Source organism: Papaver somniferum, chromosome 11 (assembly GCF_003573695.1).
Source record: "Papaver somniferum cultivar HN1 chromosome 11, ASM357369v1, whole genome shotgun sequence".
In the NCBI taxonomy this organism is placed as follows: Eukaryota; Viridiplantae; Streptophyta; class Magnoliopsida; order Ranunculales; family Papaveraceae; genus Papaver; species Papaver somniferum.
The window spans coordinates 119850658-119863482 of NC_039368.1; the positions used below are offsets into that span (position 1 = coordinate 119850658).

At 35.7% G+C, this 12825-nt stretch overlaps 1 protein-coding gene and 1 long non-coding RNA gene across 2 annotated transcripts; one reads left to right on the forward strand and one right to left on the reverse strand.

Moving 5' to 3' along the window:
- Positions 1–1930: 1930 nt before the first annotated feature.
- On the forward strand, positions 1931–3372 carry LOC113321439. Its single transcript, XR_003346656.1, has 4 exons — positions 1931–2096; positions 2282–2373; positions 2482–2549; positions 2814–3372. It is a non-coding gene; the product is annotated as an uncharacterized LOC113321439 (long non-coding RNA).
- Positions 3373–5416: 2044 nt separating this feature from the next.
- On the reverse strand, positions 5417–6424 carry LOC113325011. The gene is made up of 2 exons (XM_026573255.1): positions 6110–6424; positions 5417–5989 (listed from the first exon to the last, which is right to left on the reverse strand). The coding sequence occupies exons 1-2, from the start codon at positions 6422–6424 to the stop codon at positions 5417–5419; spliced, it is 888 nt and encodes a 295-aa protein (XP_026429040.1).
- Positions 6425–12825: the final 6401 nt, after the last annotated feature.

The following is a 12825-nucleotide window of genomic DNA, read 5'->3' on the forward strand; positions in this document are numbered from 1 at the left end:
AAAAAAAAAAAGGAAAAGAAATATATTTCATGTAAGAAAGAAAGATACTAATATGTATTTTTACCAGTTTTTTGTCGTATAAATGTAAATACCTGGCAAACAGAAATAGTGTATTCTTTTAATAAGAAAGAGTGTATTTTTGAAAACTATTCATTTTATTTTTTATACAATTGGGAAACCTCGTAAAATTTCCACCAAAACAGAAACCTGCTCTAAACAGAGAATTAAATATCTTGAATTTCATAGGATGTTAATATTTCCAACCAAACTACCAAATAATTTCTTTATAACTTTGGTTATTATGTATCATTTCAATTTGTAAATATAAAGTGGTAGCAATATATATAAAATATGGACATGACAAATCTCGTGTATTAATTATCAAAGGCAACAAAAACAAACATAAATACGACCAAGAAAATCCTAAAAGGTTCATCAAACCAATCACTTAATCTCAGAGAAAAACAATAATGGCTCAATGGGCGGTGAAAAAAATTCTCACTCAAGATGACGTTGCCGGTGATCTGCTTACGCTCCCCGATGAAATGGCGGATATGCATATTCATCCTTATAGACTTTCAACATTTTATTCTAGTATCGATCAGGAATAAAGCACTAGCTAGTAGTATTTAATTAAGTATTTCGTTTTATTATGTTTTCGGTTATAAGTTGGTTCAACTTAATTCGATTTGCGCCTCCTCAGAGGGGCGCGGTGATAGGCGGCAATAGCTGATATCAGTGTCACTTTGTGACATTTCCCTATTTTTCAGTAACCAAAAGTCCAAATAATTATCCCGACTTGTTTTATTTAATTCTTCTTTTATATCTCAAGCTTTTATATGTATTGCAATTTTGTATTTCTGGTTTGTAAAAATTTTGACTAAACATGTCCCTAGTTAGCAATTCGGGATTCGGCATACGCACGGAACGGTAAACGTACGAGTATTATACGGTTTTGTAAAATCCAGATTCGGTCCAAAATTCGGTCAACGGGACGTGATTCGTCAGTAATTCGGAACGGCATACGTACGTGTATAATTCGATTTATAAATGTGAGTTCGGCTCCGAAAATTCGGTATCTATATATAACAAATAATTTGTATTTATAAGATCATAGACCAATTTTTATGCATATGTGTGAGTTATTTAAAGAAAAAATAAACTTAATATGATGATATTAATAATATATACAACATTAGTTATCCAAGAGGATGTCGTATGGTGGTTTAGATGCTTGGTTAGTGAGTTTGAGATCTCTCTCACCTTCACCTTCAAATCTCTTCAGTCGTTTTTGTTTCATAAAAATTACAACACGTCTAATATTCGGTCGTGTATGCTCGGGAGGCAGTAAAGCCCCAAAAGTGGAGTCTTTGAAAAGTAAAAGCTAAAGAATTTATGGCGAATTAAGCGGACGTATCATTCGGGATACGTAAAATTCGTGAATGATTCGCGAATAATCCGGGAATGCCACATAATACGCGATTTGGGCTCGGAATTGCAAACGTACGCGAATAAGACGGTAAAATTCGCGAATCATTCGCGAACTTACTAACTAGTAACATGTCACTCTTAATTTTGAAAAAAAAAAGACTTTATAAAAGAAAATCCAACACAAAGGTGCCCTCTCTAAGAAAGCAAAAGGAAAGATATAAGGTAAAATTAAGATAATTGTGGTTGTTTAGCATGTTTTTTTCTTTTTTTTTTGGGATCTGATTAAAATCACCTGGGTAATTTGGCTCAAAAATATGACTTGTGATTTAGTCTCGTGAATTCATTATGACTTGTGATCTGGATCTGAGTTAACCCTGACTCGTCGCGAGTTAAATGTTAGACCATTAGTTTTCCATTTTGATTCAGACCTGACCCCTAACTTTCATACGGAGTATATTTTTTAACTCAATTCAGGTGATTTCGGTCAGATCCAGACAACTCAGAAAAATTGTTCAATCTAGGGTTTAAAAACAACGGGTTCTTTGGTTTCAGGAAAATTATCTCTAATTCGTGGAATTAGTGTTCTTATTGTTTATGTTCTTTTCGAAACCAGGTTAAGGGCTTCTAACGCACTGGTGAATGAGCAGAAGGATTGCCTGATAAAGGTATTATGTAAGCTTTTCTCAATCAAACTTCACTCTTAGGAACAAGATAACAGAATGGCCAAACCATTGTTAGCAATCTGTTTTTCTGAATGTGTTTTGATGATTATCCTCTTAGATATCATTTTTGAGCTCAAAAATTAAAATTAAAATTCATCTTAAAATTTGTTGTTGTGCTTTTTGAGCAGAATCTTGTGTGTTTACGAGGGAAAGAGAGAAAAAGACAGTAGAGATTAAATTAGAAGAAGAGCTGGAAACTGAACCCAATGAAGAGAAGAAAGTAAGTTTTTTTTTTCATTCTAATACTTATGTGGAAATGTGATGTTTAGGGAATTTTCTTTTGTATTTTTGGTTTGATTGTTCTTGGAATGAACTTTACTGGTTGCAGCTTTGTGCTTGAAGCTTGCCTTACAGAAGAATTTGCATATGGGAAAGCCGAGGGATCTGCTTCTAAGAGTAAGTGTACCACTTACTTTTGCATTGTATCTTTTGACAATTAGCATATACGGGTTTGAGGGAAATCGAAAAGTTTGGGCTGAGTTAGTATTTGCAAATTTGGTCCCATTTTTTCAAAGTTGAAACACTTGTGTAGTTAGTAAGACTTTGGGAATTTACATGATTTTTATGGTCATGGACATTCTGCAGATAGGGATAAGAAATTAAGAAATATAGGTGACTATTCCAACTTACAATGTATACTTTGTTTAATGGTGTTTGCAGTTGAGTCTTTGCATCATCGATGATTAAGGCACATTAGCCTCTAGATGAGGAACAGTGGATGCCCCATCGCCTGCTCACTGACCACTTCAAATAACTGAACAGTACAAATGGCAAGAAACAAGAGAGGTAGATGACAAAACCTCATCTGTAACCTTTCCATGGAGGAGGGATATCATGCGTCATCTTTGATTAAATCTACTGGGGAGAGTGAGTCCTTTTGCCTCCATGTGTTGAAAAGTAAACACACAAGATTCTGCTCAAAAAACACAACAACAAATATTCGATGTTGTGTTTAGTTGTATAATCTGTTGTAAGTATCTTTGCTGGAAAAACATCTTCAGTTCAAGTTATTCTTCAATGTTGTGTTTAGTTGTATAATTTGGTTGGAATATTCGACTACATTAGTAGTGGAATTTGAGGTCTGAATTTCATTTGACATTAGGTTGATATATAATAAACTATTGGGTACGAGACTGGTAGGTCGATTTGTTTTGTGATGTTCGTTTCTCTTAGAAATCAATGATACTCCTGATGAGATAGCTTTTACAAAAATAACTCATGCAAGTGACAATTTCTCAATAAATTGGTAAGCTACACTTTTTAATCATCAACACAGCCAGCAACACAGATAGCACCAGCACCATCACAGCATTATGCTTAGAAGAATAATTGTATAGATACTTACAACAGATTTAGAATTTCTAACACTTGCTGTCTGACTGCATTGATTAGATAAGGTGGTCTTATTGTGTCACATACTGGTTAGACGCGATGTTATGAGTAGAGTAGGAATAGCACAAACCCTCACATCTGATCATCAATCTTTAAGGGAAAATTAGAAGGAACGCATCAAGAGTGATAGGTGAGAGGCATCTTAAGGAATAGGTAATGGTTGCGATGTTTTACTTTTCACTTTTGATGGTTTATGTTAAAAAGGTTACTTCATTTCGAACTTTACTTTGGTATTTCTTTCTTTGATAACAGATATTGTAGGTTTCATATTAGTGATGCAACATTGATTCTGCACCAATGTTATTTGTAGTGGCAGTCTATGGTTCAATTGTTTTCCTTTTTTTTAAGAAATCTTGTCAATAGTTATCACTTTAAGCAGTAAACTTGAGCGCGCGGATTTCATGCCGGTTAATTAGAGGCATAACAATGTTCCATGTCTTGAATCCTTGAACAGTAGGAAATGAAAGCAAAGGCAGATGCATCAGACAATCATTGGGTTATAACTTTAATAATACGCACATTGTATACAGAAAATTCATTGTGTTGTAATAACTTTTATGTAGTGGAATATCGGTTAGGTTTCAACTATATGCAGGACAGTTGAACCTTTTTCTTTCCTTAACTTCGCCAATTTTTTATGTTTCAAGTTGCCCTGAAACGTTTTTTTCCTTAACTTAATTTTGGCCTGAAATGTTTGCCAACTACAGTAAGCCAAAATAAATCTTCAGCCAACTTATATACATGGTTCAACCCTAAATAAAATAGAGAGAAAATAAAATGAAATATAAATTTCATGGTGGAATCGTAGTTTTTGCATTTGGAACTTTTAAAAAGACAAGGTTCAAAAATTATCATAATTGCTTATTTACTTGCAGCTTGATTCATGGCCGACACTTGTCCATATCTGGCCAACCTAGCCAAACTCAGGGTTTTGGACAGGTCGAAAAAAAATCCCAAACACATACTTGAGTTCAGTAGCAAAAGCTTAACCTGCGTTTCTCAGCCCCTAACTGATGATGCCCCAAGGACGCTAGGCAATATTCTTTTCTTAGGCAGATCTGCTCTTGGACTCATGAAGACCACCAGATCAAGTTTTATTTGCAAAAGCACTCCCATTTTCTGAATTTTCTGTCTCCATTGCTTTCGCAGTCATCAGTAGAAGTGTATCTTTAATTCCAGAGATTGAAGATAAAGACTCATTGACTAAAACATAGAGACTCAAATCCTAAAGTGTTCTAAAATCACGAAATTCTTCCCCTGACTGTTGCCCTTCAAACGGCCAGGGTTCTCGAGGTACTGAGAATGAAACATCTAAAAACAATGCAAACCTGAACTTCATTGAGGTTTTCCCCATTCTCACTGAGGAAGAATAAAGCTGTGGAGGATCTCATCAGTTACTGTCCACTAAATACAGAAACAACAAGAGATAACAAACCATAAATGTGCAGATTTAAGTTACTGCAAGCTGTGCCTTATACATGATGCGATATAGACTTAAATAATGGGAGAAGAGGATGGTGTTGCAGATCCTCTATAAGACATTACATAATTCAGTTCAAAAAGAAAAACACAGGTTAAAACAACTTATCCTGTTGAAAGTTCATCATCAAATATTACAGTCTCCACATTCCCTGTCAGACATTGCCCACTGTTTCTGGTGAAAGTATCATACTAAAAGCCTTTTCCCATATCTGTTTTTGTTACAACTTCTACAACATCCAGCATCACCTGTACTGTTATGCATTTGTGAACACAAACAATAATATACCAAATTGCTAAAGCTTCAGATAGCCAGATATTTTGAGCTAGTACTCTGTAGGATTTTTAGCCGCAAAAAAGTGACCTGCTTCAGCGAAGAAATTTAGCACACCTTACATATGAAACTCCAAGTTCACTGCAAGTTTCTGTGCAAGACTTTCAGCGATCGCGTCTCTTTTGTGACTTGCAGAGGCTGACACAACAGCTGGATTAGGGATATAACAGTTATCTTCCAAATTCAATCTCCATTCTGGGTCCATCCAGTCATCGTTGGTCTCACAGATATTGTGGAGGATGCAACATACTAAGACGGCATTTTTCATGACCTCTAAATTAAGAAGATCTGCTCCGTTAAGTAACATAAGGCAAACCTCTCTTGCAACAGACTCAATCTCATAGAGTTGAGTATCAAATGTTCGCTGCGTTTGAGTCAGATTGCTATAATTCGTGTAGGGGACTAAAACTTTTTCCACCAATGGGATCTTTCGGTTCCCAACAATCCAAACACCTTCTAGAGACTCAACCTTTTCCTTGCAGAGAGTAGAACTTTGATAAACAGCATAATCAGGTAAAGAACCAGGTCCACCGATAAAAACATCCTGGAAGATTCCCTTGTGGTTGACAACTGCTTGTAAAGCAGTTGAATATGATCCAGAACCACGTTTTGTAAGTTGAATATCACGATACTAGCCAGCATTACCATGAAAGTTGCTATTCGGTTGAATAATTTGGACGCGAGTAGTGTTCATTGAACCTACGACGTTTTGTATTCTAGATATTCTTTCAAACTCAGTCATAATCTCTACCATTTCAACTGCATCAGGCCATTTAACATACTTGTCCATCATAATATTTTTCACAAATTTCCTACAACTATCATGCCATTGTTGACGTGTTAAGCCAAATTTCTCATTCATAACGCTGCTTGGCTGTCCTGATGCTAATCTCCAAATGCAGGCCGCAACATTTCTGCGAAGATCTTTGGTTGTAGCTTTTCTCTTGGTTACTGTATATGGTGGTATCTTGTCACATATTAAATTGAACGTCGAACGATTTATCCTAAATTGTCTTCGAAATTCTAATGGATGACAATCCTCCCACCATCCCGACTCTTCTGCCATGCTCAATTATCTGGAAACTAATTAACAATTATTGAACTAAAAACACACACTTACCCGTTTAGCCGAGAAGAGATCTGTGGAGTTCGGCATTTCTTTCCATAAATAGAAAAAAACAGTCGGAAAGCCCAATTTCAGCTTGCCAAGAGCGAATTCCGGAGAATGTATGCCAAAGAAAACAGTTGCAGCAGAAAACAGAAGAACACCACGCTGGAATTTCTCTTGCACAACTTGAAATGGTTCCTTTTTATAGTCCCAACACAGAAACAGAAGAACACCACACTGATCAAACTGGGAAAAGACTCATTTTAAAGAATCGAAGCTGAGAAGAAGAACAACAGTTGGAATCTCTTGAGAATTAATCAAAGATGAGTAAACAAAGTGGGAAGTTTCCTCTCTTCCTTAAGACTTACAACTTGAAGAAATGAATCAAATTCTGCATCTTATTCTCACTGAAGAGTAGAGAGAGTGAGGGAAAGGAGGAAGCAAAAAGTTTCGTGAGTGTGGGTACTTGGTGGGTCTTGTTACATCGATTTCTTTATTATGCAAATAAAAAATGATTGATGCACCGAGATACCAGCACCGAGTTGGGTACCGTATGAGAGGGGATGGGGTGACATTGAGCCGTCCGATCCCCTGTCAGTGCACATCACGGTACTGGATTTCTGTTGGTCTATCACGGCCGTATGCAAATAAAGATATATGACAAAGAAAATACGTCATATGACTTTGCTCATAAAAAAAAGTTGATGTAAAATTTGAACCCGAGGTTTATGTATATTTCCGCGGTAAAAGTAAAATGAAGCGATTGAGTTTATGCTGCTATTTTATTTCATCTTTTGAGGAAAAAGGTTAATATGAATTTTAAAAAAATGTAATAGGGTAAAATGTCCCCATTTTATAGTCAATTTGACTGATTACATTCTATCGATGATAACCATCCGACGAGATATAAGATCTCTAAAAGTTACAAACGTAAATCATTGAGGAGTGCTCCCCCAAGTATATATCAAAAGATTAACTTCATTTATAACTTCTTCTACTGACATTTGTCTCTTATTAGCCATAACTCTTCTGTTGCGTTCATCTCATAAAGCCCAACAAATTACAAAGATGATGAATGGCCAGATTTTTCTTCTCCTGTTTCTACCTCTTCTTAGTTTCCAAGCTTCCAATTGCATTGTAATGCTTCCTCCTTGTATCCATCTGACGTTGTAAATGAAGTAGTTCCAAATTTTTATGAGAAAACTCACAATGTAGCATTAGATGGTTGACAGATTCTTGTTGAGTGTTACCGAATGAGCATAATTGATTTTGCACTTGACAACCTCTTCTTTGTAAGATGTCGTTTGTTGGAATAGCATTTTGTGCAGCTGACCACATATAGAACTGCACTTTAGGTGGGACATGTTGTATCCAGATGCAAGAGACTGGAACAGAAATATGTGAGTCAGGAAGCTGTTCCACCAGACAATTATAATATGCTTTGACACTGAAACCCCCATTTAGAGTGCAGATTACTTCATCTTCAACATCCTCCTTTATAGATGGTGGTACACCTAACTCTTCAAACAAGAAGATCATTTATGGCATCTCTGTTGGATTCAAGTTCCTTCTGAATTTCAAGTCCCACATAGAATTGTCAATTACCTCCCTTATTGTTGCATTTTTTTGAGTTGAGTTTGAAGAAGTATCTCATGATTTGGTTCAATTTCTTCTCCACACTAACTGGCATTGGGAAGATAAACACAAAGTATAAGGGTAAGCTGAAGAGAGTAGACTTTATCAAAACCACTCTACCTGCTTTGAAGAAGAATTTTATTTTCCATAATGCTAGTTTCTTTTGAAATTTTTCAATCACCACTTCCCAAATAGCTGAGCTTCTTGTTGTAGTTACAACCGGAAGGCCTGGGTATTTCAGAGAGAGACTCTCCATTTTGCAGTTAATAATTTCAACCATTGCGCCTAGCTTGTGATCTGCACCAATGCTAATAACAGAACTATTTGCAAAGTTAACACTAAGCCCCGTGATGGCTTCAAAGATTTGCAGAATAATCACCAAATTTTCAGCTTTTTCCTCCTTCCCATCCAAGAAGACCAGTATATCATCCGCAAAATGGAGATGAGAGACTTGAATAAAATTAATGGAGAAACCAGAAATCATCTGAAGTTGAACTGCATTTTTCATGAGCTTGGAAAGAATCTCTGCCAAAAGTATAAAGATAAAAGGTGACAAAGAATCATCTTGTCTTTATCCTTTTGGGGATTTGAATTTTTGAGTGGAGCTTCCATTTACCAACAGAGAATTCTGAACTGAAGTAACACACGATTCCATCCACTTAACCCATTTATCTCCAAACCCAGAGCTTTTTAAGACCTGACTAAGTGTGTGCCAACTCACATCATCAAATGCCTTATGGATGTCTAGCTTCCACAAAATTCCTCGCTTCTTGCTTCTGAATCTTGTGTCTATCAATTCTCATGCAATGAGAATGCTGTCCAAATCTGTTTATCTGAAATAAAAGCACCTTGATTTTCTGAAATCAGTTTAGGTAGATCAGATTTGAATCTATTTGAGAGAACTTTTGAGATGACTTTGTAGAAACTACTGACTAAACTGATTGGTCTAAAGTCTTTAGGATTACCCACTTGCTCTTTTTTGGGGATTAAGCTGATGAAGGAACAGTTAGTCCTCAAATCCAATTTTTGTTGCTCTTCAAATTCAGAAATCACTTCTATAAAGTCTTTCTTGATCACATCCCAAGAAATTTTATAGAATTCCATATTATACCCATCTGGACCTGGAGATTTATTGTTCTTGAATCTTTTAATGACATTCCATACCTTTTCTTCCTTTATTTTCCTTTCATCCCAAATGTTTTCATCTGTAATAATTTTTGAGAAAAAATCTTCATTTAATTGAGGTCTTATTTTGTGATTGTCTTGAAAAAGATTGCAGAAATAAGATGAAATCTCCTCCTTAATATCTCCTTGACAAAAGTTGTCCTTCCCATTTATCACCAACTTCCGCACTGTGTTTCTTTTTCTTTTGTCATTTGCTAAGCTATGAAAGTATCTTGTATTAGCATCTTCTTCTTTAAAATGTTATATTTTGGCCCTAGACATCCATTTTCTTGCATTGTTTAAGTTCATCTTCTTTAGGTTAACTCTGCACTGCACCCTTTCATTGAATTGTTATTGATTTAATGCTCCATTCTCTTCGAAAGCATTTAACTGATTGATGGTTATAGTCAATTCATGTTTCTTTTTCTCCAATTTTCCATAAGTTATTTTACTCCACCTTTTCAAAAAGAACTTCAAGTTTTGCAGCTTCTTGGAAATTATATAGCTTGGAGAACCTTGATAATCCATTGTTTCCCACCAGAGTTTTATATTGTTTATAAAATCTGGCGTGAGAACCCAATAACTTTCAACTCTGAAAGGGGGTTTTCTTTGAGACACCTTTGATGTTGTAAGAAGAATAAGAGAGTGATCTGAAAGAGTTCTTGACAGAATAGTTTGTATCAGCAGTGAGAATTTGACATTAAAAAGAGATGAGACAATCACTCTATCCAACCTACATAATAGTGGATTTTCATGCATATTGATCCAAGTATACAAACCTCCATGCAGAGGAAGATCCACCAAATCATGCTCACCCATGTATTTATTGAAGAGTCTTCTATTCCTTTTGGATCCACTAGGTTTTTCTCTCTCCCTCGTTCTCCTGATAGCATTAAAATCAGCTGCAACACACCAATGTTCCCCAACCCATCCTATTAAGTCCTCCATCTCTTCCCAGAATTCCCACCTATCCCAATAAGGCTAGTTGTTTACACTATAATCAAAACTTAAATCACTCACCGCTATAACACTAAGAATCTTTGATCCTAGAAAGAGTCAAGGCAGTAATATTATCCAAGATATTTTCAACTGTAAACTGTGCTTGCTATAAATTAGAGCTTGCTTGTGAAGGGCGAAAGTGAAAAATACATTCACGGTTCCGAGAAATCTCACCATCGTTATTGTGGATAGTAGCAAGTCGTCACTTATTTGCTCTTCTGATGACTGATGAAAAAAATGTATAGGAGAGACCTTGAAATGGAGTAAGATTAATCCAGTGCATTTGCATAGTTTTTTTTACACGTAATAGATGCATGCCAACTTGTATAAGGCACATTCAGAATAACATTTGGTCATATACATTAACTTGTATATAAAAGCGAGCGAGGCACCCGTATAGGCGCACATTTCGCAAAGGGGTGCCTCACCAATAATGCCCCCACAGTACAATAAATGTGAAGGCACCTTAGGCATGAGGAGACGAGCTTGGGCCTCTCGCGCCTCACATAATATAAATTTGATGCCTTCAATCTTTCTTAGGAAGACAAAATTAATCGAACATGTCTTGAAAAACGATGGTGTAGATCTTTGGAACCATCACTCCCCTCTACGGAACCAACTTATGTTTCCCCATCACTTGTTGGAATCTTTGAACAATAAACAACAACGTTAGATTAGCAAAATATAATATGTAAAGAACTGAATCAGAACAACTCTACCGCAATAACTTGACGAGGGAAAAATCACAGGTTCAACAAGTTGTCCTTAACATATTAGTTCAAGGGTATACTCAAGATGAGCAATGATAAATCCCTCAGAGCAAAGATGTGTCCAAGATAAGACTGTCCGATATAGCTCGTGTCAGCACAACGCAAGCTACCCACTCTTGAACTTAGCAACAGGGATGTAAGTAAAACGTCGTGCAAAACAAAGCGAGAAGATGAATAAACCAAGAAAAAATTTGTTTTCTTTTGGTATGTAATTAAGTTATAGTAGAAAATTATAGTAGAAAATTACTTGTAAATCAAGTTAGGTTTAGCTTTCCGTATAAAAAAGTTTTTTTTAGTCTCATCAAAAAACGAAGACTGACACTTTTTTATTAAAACCTCATTTTTCTCCAATAATCCCCCACAAGAATGAAATCTCGGTAAAAAACGAAAAATCAGAATACGGAAAATACCATTTAGGCAAAGGCGTCCATGAGGTCTTGAACCTTTGCTTAGTGAGAAGTTACCGGAATTACTTGCTAGACAGTGAACATGATGTCTTTAACTGCTAGTGTTGGGTGTAATTCGAGACAACAACCACGCATGATATCCTCCTGGAGTTGCTAAGTTCGTGTCGTTTTGTCCAATTTGTCCCTGGACATATTCTGTTTCTCAGAATGCTCTAGATAATCGGTTTCATTCTCATAGGAAGCGGCCCCACCTCCTCATTCAGATAGGCGAGTTTCATCAAGAGTTTTTACTGCTACTCCCCACTTCAATCTTAAAGTGAAACTATAGAACTCATTAAGACTTAATTAAAAGTCATCCTTTCACTATAAAGCCCTCGGGTTGTTTCATATAAATTTCTTCATCTAATTCACCATTAAGAAACGTTGTTAATACAGTATTACAAGTGGTAAGAGTAGATCCGATTCTCAGACTTTCTTAGAGATTTTGATTTTAGACTTAACAAAAGAAAATTAATTGCTAAGATGTTTACCAAGGAGAGATGAATCTAGGGTTTTGGATTTCACTACTTCTAATGTTTGTAAACTCAATAATAATGACTTTGATACAATAACCCTAATTTAATCAAAATAATTTCGAACCCAATCTCATGCTTTGGAAGATATAACATTACAAGATCTTTTTTATGACTCTCGTGGCTATTTTAAAGCCTAATTTTCTTTCGCTTATAAAAAGATCGGTAGAAACTACCCAAAACAATTATTGTGAAGCACTTAAAGAATAGAATTTTAATAAATTAAAAGCACAAAAATGGAGTAAATATGTTAATTATTAAATATTACCCATCAAAAATAGTTTCTTCCAAAATCCTAGAAAATATATTTATCTACTCATGAATCGAGAGTTGGAGAAATTTTGATTATTCATTGTATTCAAAAAGTAATTAAAATAGCATACAATGATTTCCACTCGCTAAAAAGGTTTAGCCATTAAGCTGTTGCAATAACTCAGTTGCGAAAGACCTACTGCAACTCAAACAGTATACGATAGTTTCCGTGTGTGGTTGATTAACGACAGTTTCTGTGACTGACTTCAGCGCACCTTTGTTCTTCATGTTCTTGGTTTCGCCAGCAGATAAGATTTTCTTGCGACCTTTAATTTTCTCGATTCTAGATATATATTTCTTCCCAGGCTCTCCGTCCCTTTTTCTAGTACCTCATAACCTCTTTTATACTCAACAGACCCCCAAAATCCTTCCTAATAACTCGCAACAATCTTCTTTTCTTTCCTGCGATGTCACGGAAATAATTTCCATGTTTAATCCCTGCACGTGAAATTCTTCAATTTAACCACTCCAAACACGTTCAGTTCACGGCTATGATGAAG

Excerpts from the sequence above, each read along its gene's own strand:
- LOC113325011 (XM_026573255.1), bottom strand. The coding sequence starts at position 6,424 with ATGGCAGAAGAGTCGGGATGGTGGGAGGATTGTCATCCATTAGAATTT. Across the intron at positions 5,990-6,109 it reads GGCCTGATGCAGTTGAAATG|TATCGTGATATTCAACTTAC; the intron begins GTAGAGATTATG and ends AATGCTGGCTAG.